Source organism: Notamacropus eugenii, chromosome 1, assembly GCF_028372415.1.
Source record: "Notamacropus eugenii isolate mMacEug1 chromosome 1, mMacEug1.pri_v2, whole genome shotgun sequence".
Classification (NCBI taxonomy): domain Eukaryota; kingdom Metazoa; phylum Chordata; class Mammalia; order Diprotodontia; family Macropodidae; genus Notamacropus; species Notamacropus eugenii.
In genome coordinates, this window is record NC_092872.1 from 142,279,513 (window position 1) to 142,298,917 (window position 19,405).

The 19,405-nt window shown below is 37.7% G+C and overlaps 1 protein-coding gene across 2 annotated transcripts in view; it reads right to left on the bottom strand.

Moving 5' to 3' along the window:
* Nucleotides 1-19,405, bottom strand: part of UNC13C (unc-13 homolog C) — a 769,865-nt gene that overhangs the window by 129,437 nt on the left and 621,023 nt on the right. For both annotated transcript variants that reach the window (XM_072616138.1, XM_072616137.1), the window contains 2 exons: nt 18,931-19,008; nt 6,544-6,621 (listed from right to left, as the gene is read on the bottom strand). In XM_072616138.1, the coding sequence (XP_072472239.1) occupies nt 6,544-6,621; nt 18,931-19,008 (156 nt within the window). The remainder of the gene's footprint in view (nt 1-6,543; nt 6,622-18,930; nt 19,009-19,405) is intronic.

The window sequence follows — 19,405 nt, forward strand, 5'->3', positions numbered from 1 at the left end:
GGGCAGTTCTCCTTGATAATTGTTGGGATTGGAAGCTCAATTCCGTGTGGACAGTCTCGGGCGGGTAAAGGTGGGAGCTTCTAAATCTTAGAGCTCTCACGAGACCCCCCCAGGAAACGGCAGGGAATAGAGGTGAACCGAGCTATCTCGAGTAATTCCGCCTCTTCCCGTGAGAAACGTGATGGGAGAGAGATCTCCCCGCCCTCAAGATTGTCCCGGATCTGGGCACACCTAGTTACCTAACAGCACGGTATTCAGATGCAAACTATGCGGCTGAAGGTTAAGTAGGATTGAGGAAGCCTGAAAGCTCTCTTAGCACGTGAGGAGCCAAGAGGACAGTAGGCTCCGCTTTTCTTCTTTCCTCTCTCCCCTCCCCCTCTCTCCCCGCTTGTACTTCTACTTCCAATCCCTTAAGATCCTAGCCTCCTTAGGAAATCTCCCCCTCTTCCTCCTAAGGAAGACCCTCCCTGCACTTGTAACCGAGACCCTGAAATAAAGCTCAACCCTTGTTCGACTCTGGAACGTCCTTTCTCTCATATGAGCATCCGGTTTTGGCCAACCGAAGACCTCGGAGGTGAGGTAAGAAGACTCGAGTAGCCCACACAGGCCTCTAGGCCTGGCAGATAATTTCATGAAAGATGATGTCTAGGCTCTTTTTTTGATCATGGCTTTCAGGTAGTCCCATAATTTTTAAATTGTCTCTCCTGGATCTATTTTCCAGATCAGTTGTTTTTCCAATGAGATATTTCACATCATCTTCCATTTTTTCATTCTTTTGGTTTGTTATGTGATTTCTTGGTTTCTCACAAAGTCATTAGCCTCCATCTGTTCCATTCTAATTTTGAAAGAACTATTTTCTTGTGAGCTTCTGAACCTCCTTTTCCATTTGGCTAATTCTGCTTTTGAAAGCATTCTTCTCCTCATTGGCTTTTTGAACCTCTTTTGCCAATTGAGTTAGCCTATTTTTCAAGGTGTTATTTTCTTCAGCATTTTTTTGGGTCTCCTTTAGCAGGGTGTTTATTTGTTTTTCATGCTTTACTTGCATGTCTCTCATTTCTCTTTCCAGTTTTTCCTCCACCTCTCTAACCTGATTTTCAAAATCCTTTTTGAGCTCTTCCATGGCCTAAGCCCATTGAGTGGGCTGGGATACAGAAGCCTTGACTTCTGTGTCTTTCCCTGATGATAAGCATTGTTCTTCCTCATCAGAAAGGAAGGGAGGAAATACGTGTTCCCCAAGAAAGTAACCTTCTATAGTCTTATTTTTTTTCCCTTTTCTGGGCATTTTCCCAGCCAGTGACTTGACTTCTGAATATTCTCTTCACACCTACTTCTCCTCCAGATCCACCCAGCCAGTGCTTGGGGTCTGAGATTCAAATGCTGCTTCCCAGCCTCAGGGCTTTTGGTGGGGGCAGAGCTGCTATTCAGTGTGAGATTAAGTTCAGGTGCTCAAGTCAGGGCAGGGCCGCCTCCCCAGGCTCAGTTCCCTCAGGGGGTTTATGCAGAGACTTTCAACAATGGATCCGGGCTTCTGCCTGTTTGGGGAGCCCCAGTCTACTCCCGCCTCCACTGCTGCCTCCCAAGAGGGCCTGAGTTACGGGGGCACCCCACTCCACTCTTGGCAAACTGAGAAGACCCTCTCACCAACCTTTGGGGCCTGTGGGTGGAGGGACCCACGTGGCCGCTGGAGATTCCATCCCTGAAGCCTGTTCGGATCTGCTCCTCTCCGTGCCACGCAGCCGAGACAGGGCTGGGCTCTGCTCTGGGTCCAGGGTGCGACGGACCTTTGGTGTCTGTTTTCAGGGCTCTTTGGAACAGAAATCTCATCTGCTCTGTTGTTCTGTGGCTTCTGTTGCTCCAGAATTTGTTGGGAGTTCTTTTTTACAGATATTTTATGGGCTGTGGGTTTGGAGCTAATGTATGTGTGTTTTTCTACTCCGCCATCTTGGCTCCACCCCTCACATCATTTATACATTCTAGCTTAACTTATATTTTCACCCCTTGTATGGTATTTCTACTCTTTCACTTCTTTTCATCTTGACTTCAGTACCAGGTTTAGGTTCCATTCTTTTATTAAATCCTTGGTTGTTCATTTAACACTCAGTGATTCCTCTCTCCTTTAAACTCCTAAAGTATTTATTGTAATTTGGCATTCATTATCTATTGCATTGTATTATTATTTATTTATGAATACGTCCTATGTTCCTAAATTGTCAGTTACTTGAGGTCCAAGACTGTGCTTTATACATCATTGCAATTCTAGATCCTATAGGTTACAATGATGGACATTCCATATTGATTGCTATTGATGATGATAGATCAGGGATGATGTTTGGGGTTGGGGGAACATGGGATATAGTAGGTCAAGAGCACTCTTCCTTTCTCTTTTCCTATCTCTAGACTGCCTCTCCCTCCCCCGATATTCCAAACAAATGAAAGGAACTTCTGCAAGAATTTAGACAAAATATATTTTTTAAAAGATAATCCCATAAAAATGTGATCTCCAGCCACCTTACACCTAAAGAAGTCCTTTCAGAAATATTTTTAAATTTAAAGAAAAAATATATCAAATAAGTGAAAACTTTGTTATTCAAACAATGAAGATTAAGGCTACTGAACTACAGAAAGAACCATTCTTAAGCTATTACAAGTGGCATTTAATTCTGGGGAAGAGTTGCAGCAACCATGGGGCTTAAGTTATAGGAAAATAGAGAGAAGAAGCCAAATAGGTAGAGGAAGAAGCAATAGTACCATCAGGTGGTACTATGTACACATAATCTGGTTAACTGACAAAAATGTACCTGTATATTTTCTTATGTTCTTCTCCTGCCATCCAAGGCTATAGGCTATTTTCTATTCTTTTATGTCATCTTCCTTCTTTTTCTCCATTAATACCCCCTTGATACTCACTTCTACTGTATGTCATCTATATAAATAAATAAATAAATGAATGAATGAATGAATGAATGAATGAATGAATGAATAACTATAAATACAGAAGTGTTGGAAAATGAGGGTGAGAGCAAGGTAAAGACACATCGTGTGACATAGCCTGGCCTTGCACTTCTTAAGGATGATCCTGCCTATGGGTTCTCACAATCAAAAGGAGTCAGAAATGTGAAAATAAACAAAGCATAAATTGTTTTCTCCACAGCTAGTTTGCCTTTTTCCACTGTGTTTTATCTTCTTATCTTCTGGGTGGGAGGCAGTAAGAAAGTTATAAGGTTAAAAAAACATTTTTGAGTGGGGAAGAAGGGGGCAGGAGGGTTGGGTTAAAATTGACAACTAAAAACCCTTTCAGAGTTCAAGGTTTTATTTTTCTTTTGTTCCAGTTAAATTCTTTGTGGGAAATGTGTGAGCAAAATACACTCACACTTGAGTAAATTCATTCTATTTTGCTAAAAAGCCTCACTCTCTGATATGACCTCATATCTTTCTCTGTTTTCTGTCTCATGGAAGAAAGAAATGGAGGATAAAAAGAGAAACAGTAAGAATAGAAAGAGAGATATAGGAAGACAGAAGGCAAAGGAGAAATGGAAGACCCATGTAAATGTGGGGGAGTGAGGGAAGAGGTGTGAGATGGAAGATAATTAGCACTGTATCTCTAACAAACAAAAAAGTAGAACATGTACCGACCAATATATTAACTTGCTTTTAAGAGGATTTTTTTTTAGGGACAGGGTTCTTAAATTGTAAATCAGCAGAGGATATGGGGATGAGTAAGGTACTGAGGAGAGGATGAAACACAAACTTTCTTTCCTTCATCATTTTTGTGGTAAGAAGTTGTTAATTTTTCCTTTGGCAAAAGTCTATTAACCTAACTATTTAACAGTTAAATTTGGAACAGATGTGACTAAAAGATTCTGTTGAAGTGCATGCATCGTTCTGGGTTAGTAAGTAGTCTCCTATACTAAACAGCTTTCTATACCATAACAGCTAACATATTAGAAAGAATATCAGACTTGGAATGAGAAGACCTAAACTTGAGTTTTGGTTTTGGTACATATTCACTGTGTGACCCGAACTAAGTCACTTAACCTCTTTGTCCTTCAATGTCTTGATTTATAAAATGAGGAAGGTAATACTGGCATTAACTACCCTACCTGGGTGTCATAAGGAAAGTGCTTTGAAAAATCTTAATTTACATATTAATATATATTACCTGCTTCCCAAACTGGTTACTAGGGTGATATGAAATAATACATGCTAAAAGCTTTATAAACTCTGACTTTAAATGCCAAGAATCATTAGAATCATAAAATAGTAGGGCTTAAAGAGACTTTAGAAGTCATCTAGTTCAATGATTATATTTTCCAGATGAGGCGACTGAAGAGGTTAAATGACTTGTTCAGTGCATCACGTGCCAATAGAGTTAATACCTCTTAGAGCAAATGTAAGCTCCTTGAGGACGAAGGGAGACTACTTCATTTAGTCTCCCTTCGTTTTGTATCCCCAGTGACTAGTTACAATGGCTGGTGCATGGTAGGTACTTCAGAAATGATTTTTAGTTGATTAAAGTAGTGAGTGCTAGAGCCAGAGAGAGAACTCAGGCATCCTGATAATGGGCAGCAAGGTGACACATTGGATAGAGACTGGGCTTGGAATCAGGAAGACTCGTCTTCCTGAGTTTAAATCCAACTCAGACATTTACTAGATGTGTGACCCTGGGCAAGTCACTTAACAGTGTTTGCCTCAGTTTCCTTATTTGTAAAATAAGCTGGAGAAGGAAATTGTAAAACATTCCAGTATCTTTGCTAAGAAAAATCCCAAATGAGTTCACAAAGAATCAGTCACGACTGAAATGACTGAACAACAAGTCCTGATACTGTTCTAGCACTTACTTATTACTCTACATCCCATGATTTTTTGGTAAACTATAGGTTTAATAAACTAAGGATTTCTCCTTGCCTCCTATTATCATGAGTAATACATGGCTCTGTGGAATGTTATTTATGCTGGAGCTGTACCTAGAGGTTAACAAATAAATAGCAGCTTTGAAGAGGAAAGATGACATTTAAAATATAGCTTAAACCTTAAAAGATCTGTGGCCCTAAAAATTCATGAAGGAGAGAGTAGGATTTCCCACAAGAAATCTGTAATTTCTCCAAGATATTCCAAAATAATGAAGATATTTAAACCCTGCATATAAAAGTGATCACTAGAATGAAAAGCAAAATCTTACAGTTATGATCTCCAAGTGCCTGCGAATATCTAATTTACTAGGAGAATTCAAGGATGAGATTTATATTCTCACAACTAGCAAAATTTTAACACTTAGGGGAATGGAGTCTTATTTTATCCAAATTGAAAAGATACCGCAGGGGAAATGTAGTTCACAAAAAGCCCATTTGTAAAGTTTTGCCCCATGACATACAGAAATCAATGCTTTCTCATCTATTTGATTCTAATGATCAAATGCAGTGTTAAAATGAACCCAATGCCCAACACCTAGCCAGATATTTCATGGAGGCAGGGGAAAAGATATTGAGATGGGAATAAATATAAGTGCCACTTCTGATTAGAAAAAATATCCCATAAGAAGAGAGGAGATCTCTGAAGAAGAGTTTTATAGCATCTTTAATTTTTAAAACATTAGCTACCTATATTAGAGTCTAAATTCAGTTTTCAAACACTTCATGTACTTGTTATTGCAACAAATGATTTAATTTTGTTTTTGAGTGATGACCACATAGGCTCCTGCCTGGCAGTAAATGTACAGGGAACAGAGCCATTTGCCCCATGGCGCTATCTCTGTGCACAAGCTCTTCCAACCCCCAGATGAACATTAGCCTTCCTGTTTTTAAGCTGGGGAGGGTGATGCTTGTGGCAAGAAGGGGAAGGTATGCAGCTAGTTTTAAATGATCTGCCTGAGCTACATGAGCAAATAAGAATAAGTAGGGAGTGCAATGGTTTTTCATTTTAGAAAAAAAAATGGTCAAGATGCTTACTATCACAAACCTCATAAGAGAATCTTTCTCCTTCTTTCTTCTGCTCAGGGCATTGCAAGTCAAAAGTATTGGACAAAGACACGACAAATTACAGACAAAGCACAAAGCACATTTTGGACAGCGAATTTCAGATGTAAACAAATCACATTGGAACATTAAAAACACACACACTACCACCACAAATTAGAATCCAATAACACCATTAATATCAAGCTGGCACTACAGAGTACAACATTAAACATCTATAGTAGGAGAAAACTTTACAGACCATTAGCATATGAGTTTATGTATGTGTGTGTCTATATACATATATACACCAGAGAGCTACATGTCTCTCCAGAAGACCCCCACCCTGCTCCTGCCCCCTGGAACGACTTAAATTGATTTTCTATGATATGATTCTTAGAGGCAATATTGAATTACATTTGTTTAAAAATAAGCCTCCATAGTTACTAGCATTTCAGTTTCTTATAAATGTTTTTCCTGCTAAACTAACCGAACACTTATTTGATCATGATACTTTCCTTTGTAAAGACCTATGTTGCTAATGATCTCTAAATAGAATATAGCAGGGGTGGGGGTGGGGTGAATTACTGACCTCTTTCCCTCCCATGGATTCGAACATTTTTTCCAGCTGGACTCGCAGTTGCTGGATGTTGTTCATCAAAATACAGGGCTACAAAGAAGAAGAAAAAAGGGAGTAAGAAACCATTTATAAATTAAATTAGTGAATTTAGTAATAACACGTAAGTTACCATTCAGTACTGAGCAAATTCAGTAAAATGAACAAATTTCTTTCTACCCAATCATCTCACTCATGAATGTGTTTTCACAGTAAGTCTTAAGATAGAGTTTATACGAGAAAGAACATAATGCATAGGTATGTTAGGGGAATGAAAAATTGTATCTTTGGATATCCTTAGAGCAAGAGAAACTTCCTACTAAGACTTCCTCTGTTCATAGCATTAGAATATTCCTCACCTAGACATTAATTAATCAATAACATTCTATTTACAGGGGGGGCAGATATAAGAGAAATAAATGTAAGTGAAATCAACAATTACTTAGGAAGTATCTAATATGTGTGAGATACTGTTTATTACTGGGAGTCCCTGTCCTCAAAGAACTTATAGTCTAGTGGAGGAGACAACATGCAAATAACTACGTAGTGACATGATCTAGACAGAATAAATTGGAAATAAATCTCAGAGGTGGAGCACTGAGAACTAAGGAGGACTAGGAGAGGTTTTTTTTCAGAAGGTAGTACTTTAGCTGAGACTGGAAGAAAGCCAAGAAACCCCGAAATGAAGAGGGAGAAAATTCCAGGACTGTGGGATAATCAGTGAAATTGTTAAATATTAATTCTAATATATCTCTTATAACATCATTTGAATTTTTAAAACTCTGCATGAATGCTCATGGTCTACAGGACAGAGTACATATTCAAGGCTCTTCCACAAACTTCTTCCCAACCATATTCAACTTTATCTCCCACTGTTCCTCTATATTAATTTCCTATTTTCGTTAGACTGCTGTCTAACACACCTTATACAGTACTACAGTACTACTATAGCACTGCTCACATTGTTGTTTTTTTCACCTAGAATAATCTTCCACCTGTTTCCTATCTGAATTCTGCCCATCCTTCAGGATTCAGAAATATGTCTTGTTATATAAAATTTTCTCTTATTCGTGAGGTCCACATTCTTTTGTCATACTTTTTGTCCTGTGAGTTTGACATTTATCAGGTACGGACTATTTCTTATACTTCTTTGTACATATCACAGAATCTAATAAAGTGCTTTGAAATTGGGAGAGGCTTAAGAAACACTGACCGATTAGTTTAAAATAGCATATACACATATAGGTGAGTAGATTGATAGTTATTTAGATAAAGAATTCATTAAGTGCTTATGCGCCAGGTACTATGCTAAGGGTCTGGGAATAGAAATATAAGAAATAAATATTCTTAATGGACTTACAGTGTAATGGGGGAAGACAAAGAAAACATATAATGGGAAGTTGGAAAGAGCAGAGAGCAAGATACACTGATGGCCTGGAAATACTATAGAGTTCTGCATCCAAAGTACAAGATAAAGCCCATCTGGCCTAGTGTAGCCAAGGCTGATTCCAGGGGCAAAGGCCAATTTGCCAGTGGAGAAGGGGAGATGGCCTGAGTGGACATGGAATGGCATGGAGACACTCAGGAAAACAAAGTGTGTGTGTGTGTGTGTGTGTGTGTGTGTGTGTGTGTGTGTGTGTGTGTGTGAGAGAGAGAGAGAGAGAGAGAAAGAGAGAGAGAGAGAGAGAGAGACTGAGACAGAGAGAAAGAGAAAGAAAGAGAGAGAGAGAGGGAGGAAGAGAGGGAGGAGAGGGATTGAGAGGGAGGGAGGGAGGGAGAAAGAGAGAGAGAAAGAGATGGGGGAGGTGGGGAGGGAGAGAAGACCCTTCTTTAGTGGCCATCTGAACCAACTGACACCCCAAAGGAAGAGAGGGAACCTGGAATTTATCTTCTTCCCAGCTCAGAAAGGGAGTAGAGTTAACAGTGGCTTTTTCAGGGTCACATAGCCAATAATTACCAGGGGCAGGTCTTCTTGTTGGGATATTGAAAATAAAATAAGCCCCATCAGCTGTTTTTGCTACTGTCCTGCCATTAATTGTTACTCAACCACAACAAGTAGGTGAGTGGATATTTTAAAATTACATATGAAAAAGTCATATTTATCTAACTGAAGATCAATGCAACTTTGACAGATCTTCTGTTAAAATGCACTGCCTAACCAGTAGTAAAGGTACACAGTACTTGTAACCTTCCCTAGCAAAGAGGCTAAGGCTGGTGGTTCTCTTGAGCTCAGGAGTTCTGAGCTACAATGAGCTAAGGTGATTGTCTGCATTAGTTTGGCATTAGCATAGTGAATATTTGGTAAGAGTACTACTGGGCCTACGCTGGAAATGGAATGGGTCAACACTCCAATTACGATCAGAGGAAGACCTGACCTGGGAGTAGTGCCTCTCTATACTTTTAATGTAAGTGAGACAGGGAGCCCCAGTCTTTAAAATAAAATACATACACACACACACACACACACACACACACACATATACATATATATATACATATACATATATATGTATATTAAAAAATAGAATGTACTGCCTGACTTTGAAGCGTTTGAATTTCATTTTTACTTAATTAAATTAATGATTCAGCACTAAGAGGAATTAAATAATTCAAATCTACCTTAACCTCAATCATGAAACAGCTTTTACTCTAATCCTCTTTATATCAAATGAGAAAAACAGGGAAAGGAATATTAATCTAATTTAGAGGACTCAATTGATGTATTAAACTAGAGAAACATATCTAGAAGATTATTAATACAATGTGATCTATCTTTGGAGTCTAGTTTATCTTCTTCTCTAACAATATCAAAACACATCTAAATGATAAAGTTTAGATTTTAGGAATAATCATAATGGGTCATTTGGTTCTTATGGCTGCCTCCTGGATTCCTTAGATTCTTTCCAGTCTTCCCTTCTGCCATGAGCCTTTCCTAGTTCCCCTTACTGCTACTGACTCCTCTCTGAGGTAACCTTCATTGTACCCAGTCTATATCTTATAGTTACATAGCTGTTTGCGTGTTGTCTCCCCCATGAGAACGTGAGCTGCCCAAGGTAGGGACTATTCTTGCATTTCTTAGTATTCTCGGACATTAGTCTGACACAAAGTAGGTACTTAATAAATACTTGTTGACCTGGCTTGAAGCACATTAATAAAGATCAATCTTTGTGGACACCAATTCTATCTGAATTGACTGGCATTCTATCGCTCAACTTTGGGACAGGGAAATAATTTTTAGATAAACCTTGAACTTTTTATAAGGTGGACTGACAACTAAGTTAAATCTAAAAATAACATGTTAAAGTCGAAACATCTTATTGTTACTGAAGAGGTTGGGGTACCATATATTCTGTTTTTGAATTGAAAATCTTTTTATGTAAATAGTATTTTATTTTCTAATTACATGTAAAGATAGTTTTTGGCACTCACTTTTTATAAGAGTTGATCTCCCTCCCATCCTTCTCCCTTCCCCAAGACAGCAAACAATCTGATATAGGTTATATATGTGCAATTACATTAAACATATTTCCACATTAGTCATGTTGTGAAAGAAGAAAAAGAACAAAAGGAGAAATCTATGAAACAAAGCAATAGCAACAACAAAGAAAGTGAAAATAAAATGCTTTGATCTGTGTTCAGACTCCATCAGCTCTTTCTCTGGATGTGGTGCCCTAACTTGATCAGTTTAGACCTGACTGAAATCAACAGGAATTTATTAAATGCCTTCTCTCTGCCGGGTACTGTGCTAGTACCTGTGAGTTCTGGTCATCTCAGAGGAGGGATTTATCACTGGAAGGTTTCAGGTCAATTTACTATTATCATATTACATTGCTATTTAGACAACTTAGAATAATCAGTAATATTGATAATCAAAGAAGTAAGCCTAAGTAAGGAAATCCTTTTAGTTTGCTTAAACCAAACTGCTACCTTATGCAGCATGATACAGTCCCTGGGGAAGTTTTGTGTTGGAGTTTCAGGCATATGTAGTATTTCAAGAACAATGTGCCTACATATAGATGTCAGGTACACTATTTCAACTAGACCTGAGTGAACGTGGAGGGAAGAAGATGCGTAGAAGAAGGAGGATGGAAAGGGATCTGCAGATGGCAGAGCATTTTGACCAAGGAACTTTAGAGATCAAATCATTCAACCTCCTCATGAATATGTCAAGACAGGGACACCAGGATTCTACTAACTATGGGACAAGTCTAAATAAATAAAATTGGGTTTCCTTTGCAGCTTACTGAAATTAGTACTGTTATACATAAACTCACTTTCTATTTCAGTTTGGAATCTTTCAACTATCTGTTAAAAATAGAATAAGGATGTTCTGAAAGTTTATTCTGAATTTCAAATAAATTTGTAATTCTTTCTATTTGGGTTATATATCTTTAGAATAAATGTATATTATGCAAAATGAGGATAATGCTTGTATAACATGTATATGTCACAGTGTTCTTCACATACAAAATGTATTTAGTGTTTATTGAATAAATGACATGAAGGGGGATAAAAATATTTCACATTTGTTGTAAGCAAGGAAACCTCTTTGTGAAACTCAAAGTTCTATTTTAATGTTCACTACTACTACTATTACTAAAACATACATCTATATCTTAACTCATTTAATGAAATCAATTTGATATTAAAGTGTTCTGATGTCTCAGGGTGATATGTAGATGACCCTGGGTTCCCAAAGACTATTCTAGTGAGTCCGGTAAGTGCATGCCTTCCTCGGTCCTATCAAGCTAGAAAGGCCCAGTGATGGATTATGCATGTCTGCTGTCCATAAACAAATACAAATAAATTTTGACAGGTTCATTCCTAGGTTGGCCACAGGGTGATAAATTTTTCTGACGTTGCAAGTCTGATATTAAAGTATGCAAGGGTCTGAGATCATCATTAATGTGCCTATCTTGTGAGGTGACAGATTCCTGAAATATTGAAATAATAAAAAATATTAGTAACATATCAAAATATATTCACCTTTAATTAAATAGCATTGTATCACATACTAAAAGAACTGCTATCAACATAATCTGCTCTCCTTTGTTTGGATTTCTAAAATTCTTCATAAAATTCCATGGATTCAATCAATTGACCAATATACGTTTATTAAGCATCCACTATGTGTCAGGCGCTGGGCTAAGTGCTGGGCTATAAAAAGAGTCAAAAGATAATCCCTACCCTTAAGGAACTCATGGTCTAATTGGGGAGACAATATGCAAACAAATATATAAAAGGCAAGCTATATACAGGGAAATAATTAACTGAGGGATAGGATTGGAATTAAGGAGGGTTGAGGAAAGCTTCCTGTATATGGTGGGATTTTAGTAGGTACTAAAAGGAAGCCAGGAAGGTCTGTCATTGGAGCAGAGGAAGGAGAGCATTCTAGGGTTTTTGACATCTGGAGTGAATCAACTAAGAGATGAAATGTCTCATTTGTGGAATGGCCAGGCAGGCAGAGGCACTGAATTGAAAAGTATATGATAGGGGGTAGGGTGTAGGAAGATTGGAAAGGTAGGATAGATCTAGGTTACGAAGGTCTTTGATACAATGTACATTTTAGAGGAATGAATAAATGAATGGATAAAAAGAGCATTTATTTAGTGTTCTAAATTAACTATTAAGAGCAGTGCCAAGTCATAGGAATACAAATGGAAAAATGAGGCAGTCACAGAACTTAAAGAGATCCCACTGTCATTGGAGAAATCAATATATTGAAGGGAGAAAATCATTTCTAAAGCAGATGCAAAGAACCAGAAGTCCTGAGGGTTCCATTATATGGTGAATATCAAGGCTCAAAAACCTTATGGTACATCTGCAAGTCAGATGGTAGTGGCCAAGGGACTGGAGAGTACAATGGTAAAATATATGGTAAGATCAATGGGACCTTAGGACACAGGAGCTGGGCAGATCTCAAGTCCTGTTGTCCCTCCTTCTTGCCAACAGGTAATTGCTGATGACTCCCTGAACATTCAAGGGGCCCAGCTCAGAATAGCTGGGAAGTTTAGAGAGAGTAGGAGAGTCTGATTTCTTTCCAAAAGAAAGAGATTCTTTTAGAATTTCCAAGAACCATTAAGATTGAGACATCTTTGTGAAGTATCAATGAGATGTTATTGAATTTTCAATAAAAAAGTAGCATCTCTTCTCCTTTCCTGGAACTAAAAATTAGTTTGTGTAACAAGATATCTAACCTTCCTCTATGGTTGTGGAAAATTTCCATTTCTATTGTTTCTTTTCTGAGTGATTACTTTTGAACACGTCCAAGTGCCAAGACTTCTCTTTCTCCATACTAGCTAAGCTCTTTGGTTTAATAAGGATGATTTCATTTCAAAATCTGCTAGCTGATCTTATATAGGAAAGGCCATAACCTTTCCTTAATTCTTAAGATTGTTTTGGATTTTATAGATATTTTCTCAATTATACTAAAAGGTTTAGATCTACTAAGGATTGTTCAGGGATAAAATCCATTTCATTCTTTAAATTTACCATCAATCTCATTCATAAAAACAGAAGAGTGAATCATGTTTACTTAGAAGGTGAGGTTTCTTGGGACTGAGAACCTTGAGCTGGGTTTAATGTGGAAAACAGAGTATAATTTTGTTTCGTTTTAGCTTTACATCTCAAATCTGAACTCTCTAGTTTTCAACTCTAGATTGCACATGCAATTTATATCAGGAGTATATATGTCTGGGGGCTGCAGTTGGCTTTCAATTATTTATCTTTTTCCTATTTTCTCATCACCATAAAAAATCTTGAGATTACTCTCATAAAATGGCTGTATGTACACACATTTCAATTAATTTTTCATCATTTAGAATTTTGTCACTGTTGCTGTTATTTTATATCACCAAATATCTCCCAGTATTCCTCCCCCTATCAAATCTGCAGGAATTTGGTATTAACAGAGATCACTACTTCTGAGAGGTATGCCACTATGGATGGCATGCTTTCTCAGGAGAAGGGAAATCAGAGCTCTGATGGGGGTGGGGGAAATGGTAACTGACACCTAGAAGAATGGGAAGGCTTGGTCCCAGAGATGAGATTTTATGACAAATTTCCCCAAATTAGGATAGTGTTATAGTGCGATGAGTGTAACGAATTGCACAATCAGTGGCATATAAGAAACGAAGGTAGGAAAATTCCTTACTGTCAGGCAGTATTTCTATCCTTTCTATCTCCTACAAGAATTGGTATTTCTAAAAGTGAGGCAACACAGGAAAATAGGAGCAGGAGAAAGATATATAAAGCAATAATGTACAAACTTTAGAGGAGGAAATCAAAATAGGAATCTTAGGAGTTTTAATTCTTAAGGAATCCAGAAAGTAAAGAAGGAAGAAGTAAGTGTAAAAATGATGAATATAACAGTTGAATATCCACAGAAGGAAAAAGAAATAATGGAGAGCATAGGGAAAATAAATCCTTTTTAAAAAAGGTTCAGAAAATGAAACAAAAAACCAACAAATAAAACAAGTTGAAAGAAAGCAGAAGGGAGGGTTTGCATGACTCTTTAGAAGAGAAAAAAAGAAGGGAAGAATTAGATTGCTAGATAAAAGGAAGAAAGAAAAAATAATGAACAAGTTAATCAACCTCCCAAAGTAGGGAATAGGGTAACAAATAGGAGGAGGAAGTGACTTGAGGGTAATAAGAGAGCCAGTGGGAAGAGAGATGCCTTAAAGCAAATTTAACAAAAATATCTGAAGAAATAAAGTATCACCTTTACAGAGAAAGAGGGAAAACTTCCTAATTCAAAAAAATTAGAGACAAAAGCTAAAAATACACTTAACTCATAAATTTAAATATGTGTGTTTTCAGTAATAATAAGTAATGCTGTTGGTGTTTACATACTAGAGCTCTGATTTCACTGGGAACCCTGATAAGGAAACTACTTGAGCCACTGCAGATTGGGATCTGATCTGCAATTTATCTTCTTAGAAAATAGCCTGAGGCACTCAGAGGTTGAGTGACAACTAGAACAACAAAGCCAGTATATGTCAGAGTCAGGATTTTAATCCAGTTTCTCATGACTGAAAGACTGGCTTCTTCACTACTCTAGATTATTTTTCAGCTAATATTTAAGGAATATTGTATGGTTTGTAAAGGACTATATATACAGCTTAAAGCTGCTCTAAGATTTTTGGAACTATATGTAAAAAATAAATGAGATTATCTATTAAACCATAATATATTTGATTGCATATCTTAATATATAATGCATATTATGTAATATGTATTAATATGTCATTCCATTTGTTGCTCTTAATAACCTTGTGAGGTAGAGGTACTAAAAATATTATTATTTCCCTTTTTACAGATGGTAAAATAACAGAAACATTAATTGACTTATCCAGGGTTACAGAGCCAATAAGTATTCCAATGAGGTATTGTATGTTTTCTTCTATTTTTTCATTTTTTTGATTTTGTTTCACTGATTGCTGATGTCTCACAGAGTCATTAGCTTCCACTTGCACAATTCTAATTTTTAACAAAATGTTTAACAAAATGTCTTTGTACCTCCTTTTCCATTTGGCCAATACTAGTTTTTCAGGACTTGTTTTCTTCAGTGTACTTTTTAATTTCATTTGGTCAATCGTATTTTTTAAGAAATTGTTTCTACAGTCAATATTTTCCTTCCTTTTCCAAGATGTTTGACTCTTTCTTGTATACCTCTCATTTCTTTTCCCAATTTTTCTTCTACCTTTTTAATTTGACTTTTAAAATCCTTCTTGACAAGGGGGACAAGGAATAGCTCATTTATCAGCTTTATGGAGAACGGAGGCATTTATGACCAAACAAAGGATATTTTACATTTTGAAATACAAAATGGATAACTTTAATTGCATTAAATTGAAAAGATTTTGCACAAACAAAGCCAATGCAACCAAGATTAAGAGGGAAGCAGAAAACTGGGAAAGAATTTTTACAATTAGTATCTCTGATAAAAACCTCATTCCTAAAATATATAGAGAACTGAGTCAAATTACAAGAATACAAGCCATCCTCCAATTTATAAATGGTCAAAGGATATGAACAAGCAGTTTTCAAAGGAAGAAATTAAAGCTATCTATAGTCAAATGAAAAAAGTGCTCTGAATCACTATAGATTAGAGAGATGCAAATCAAAACAACTCTGAGGTACTATATCACATCTATCAGATGAGTTAACATGACAAAACAGGAAAATGATACATGTTGGAGAAGATGTGGGAGAGCTGGAGCACTAATTCATTTTTGGTAGAGCTGAGAGCTGATCCAATCATTCTGGAGAGCAATTTGGAACTATGTCTAAAGGGCCATAAAATATGCATACCCTTTGATCCAGCAATACCACTTCTAGGGCTACATCCCAAAGAGATCGTAAAAATGGGAAAAGGACTCACATGTTGTATCAGTAAGTACCCCAACATATACGGGGGTTGCTGTTATCACAGGTTCTTAGATCTGCATTCATAAAAGGAAGGGCAATTTTTGAGGGGCTAACAATCACTTTAATCAAGCACATGTATCATTCCTTTAACCAAGTACATATATCATTCAGTTAGTTCAGGGAGTCAGCACCCTGAATTTCAAAGAAAATACAGAGAAACCAAAAGATCAGCAGACATGACTTCCTCTGCCTGAATTCAACAGACAATTGGACCCTGTCTGACCATAGTTACCAGAGAGGCTAGCATGGCATCTGCATTCTCAAAGCCGAGGGGCTCCTTAGAGGCTTCCCAGAGTCCTCATCTGGCCAAATGAACACTTCCAGACAGTAAACCCCAAAGTAATCAACAGACATGGCTTCCTCTCCCTAACCATAATTCAACAAACAGGTACAGCTGTCTGACCATCATTACCAGAGAGGGCAGAGAGGGAAGCATGACATCTGGGTTCTCAAAGTTAGGGGGCTCCTTAGCAGCTTCCCAGGGTCCTCATCTAGCACTCAAAGCTTCTTGCAAAAACTAAGCCCCCCCAAAAAAGCTCAACTCATGGTATTTATACCTTTTTTTAGAGTCAGGGGGCATCACAACACTTTGACCCAGTGTGTCAGTAGAAAAAACAAAAAGTACTTGGGACCCTCCTACAAAACAATTCCCCTAATCAAGCTTCACACAATGATCTTTAATCACATTAAAATAATTAACAATACAAATACATACACTGTTTCTAGTTAAGAAAACTCTTGTTTTTGTACTTTACTGCTTGTAAAGATTCTTGATCGATAAAGGCAAGATTCAGTCAAAAGCACTTGATTATACTAAATAAAAACAGCAAAAGATCCTATTTTGATTGCCCTCACATGTACAAAAATATTTATAGCAGCTCTTTATGTGGTAGCTAAGAACTGGGAATTGAGCAGATGCCCATCAATTGGGGAATGGCTGAACAAGTTGTGGTATATGAATGTAAATACTATTGTGCTATAAGAAATGATAAACAGGCAGACTTCAGAAAAACCTGGAAGGACTTATATAAACTGATGCTGAATGAGGGGAGCAGAGCCAGCAGAACATTTTACACAGTAACAGACACAGTGAGTGAGGACTGGTTTTGATACTTAACTCTTTACAGAAATGTAAGGACCTAAAGCATTTGCAAAGGACCCATGATGCAAAATGCCATCCACATCCAGAGAAAGAACTATGGAGTCAGAATGCGGAATGAAGCAACTATTTTCTCCTTTATTATGCTTTGTTTTTCTCATGGTTTCTCCCATTTGTTTTAATTCTTCTATGCAACATGACTAATATGAAAATGTTTTTAATAGGAATGCATGTGTAGAACCTATATAAGATTGCGCATTGTGGAAGGAGGGGGAGAAAATCAGGAAATTATGGAAGTGATTGTTGAAAACTGAAAACAAATAAATTAATAAATTTGGCAAAAAATATTCTTCTTGAGTTATTCCAAAAGGCTTTTTGGGCTTGAAACCAGTTCATATTCCCATTTGAGGTTTCAGATGTGAGTATATCAACAATGTTGTTCTCTTCTGAATTTGTGTTTTGATCTTTCCTGTCACTACAGAAAGAATCTCTGGTCATTGTCAGTCTTTGCTTTTTGGTCATGATTTCCTGACTTTTACAGTCATGTGCTTCTGCTCGAGCACAGGGGACACTGCCTGAGGCATCTTGTGTGGGGGCCAGAAGCCTGGTTGCTGGTTTTGTGTGCTGGGGCCTCAGTTGCTGGCAGCTGGAGGCTGTAGGAATCTGGCGGCTTACCTGGTATTTGAGTTGGGGTCCTAGGGATGATGGCTGGCATATGCTGAAACCAGGTGGGTTTTTCTGCATTTCTCCAGGACTACACTGAAGCTCTCAGGCTGGTGGTGGTGGTCTGTCCCTTGGAGAACACCTGCTCACCTGAACTACTCTGAAGCATGGGAAAGTTTGGCAATTGGAGAACACCTATCCACCTGGAGTGGTGAAGTACTGGGAGGTTTGGCTGTTGGAGGATGCCTGTTCATTGGGAGCATGTGATGGTACAACTGGAGTCCACTGGTTCCCCTGGCTGTGCCAAGGTACTTGGAAGATCCTGGTGTTGGAGCCTGCCTGCTCCACCACTCTGGGGTTCAGGATCTCCCATTAGTTTGCTGAGGTGGGGCTTACCACTGGCTTGCCTGTCCTGCTCCCTTTCCAGAGCTAGAGTGACAGTTCCTGTTAATTCTCCAAGTCTCCCACACCAAAAAACTGCTGTATTCCATCTTTCTGCTCGCTTTTCTGTTCCAAGATTTTTCCTGGGGTGACATTTTCTGAGTTTTTAGAGGGCAATAAGGGAGAGTGAAAGTGACTTAGTGTTTACTCCACCATCTTGGCTCCCAGAAGTCCCTGCCAATAAGTATTCAAGTCTGGATTTGCATCTACATAGCTGCTGACCCCAAGTCTAGTCTTCTTCCCAGTCCACCAAGATGAGTAGCTGTGATCTAATTTCAACTATTCTGCTTGGTGACTGGAAAGAGGACTGAAGTTGGAGTCATATGTGACCTGGTTTGGATTCTAGACTCAGACCAGCTGTGTGGTCCTGAACAAATCATTGAAATTCTTTGAATCTTTACTTTCACACTATAAACCAGAAATAATAATGTCAGTCATATTTGTCTCACAGAGTTGCTGAGAAGAGTAAATGAGAGAATATATGTAAAGAACTTGGCAAACCTTTCCACAAATGCCAGCTGTTGTGGTTGTTACTAACACAATCCTTCCCCCACCATTCTTGGTTTTTCTACTCCCAAGGAATAATCAAAGGAACAAATGAAAATACTTTACAGAAGGGAGGGAGATGAGGAGAAAGACAGAAAAATTCTCCTATGTGCACATTTTAGTTTTGTTTATTATTTTAAAGAATAGCTGGAATGCTTTTGAAATGCTTTGATAGTTTTACTCACCACGTTTTCTTTATCACAGTAAGAACTGAAGTCATTGGAGACAATTGCAGCATACTGGAGTAGAACTTTACTGATGGTCTGAAAAAGAATAAAGAATTTATTTTATCTGCATAATTGAGTGTATACTTTCATATATACACACAGTGCAAATAATTGCTTTCTTAATGTTATTTGCATTAAATCTGGTTAGAGAGGACATTGAGAAATTATTTTATCTATCCCATTGTCTGGGGAAGAGTTGTCCTTAAAAAGAAAATCAAAGAGATGAAAACATACTTTTTTTCCCCAGGACCCCAGAGAAGGAGGTTTTACAATCTTTCTCAATGATCTATTATTCCAAAGTGAAACAATCTTCTCTGTGAAAAAATCATTATGGCTAACCTAAATCCTTCTTGCTGCATGTATCTTAAGGATGTTTAATTTTGTTGATTCTCAAAGGAGATAGTGAACATCTGACCATCATCCTTTATGCAAA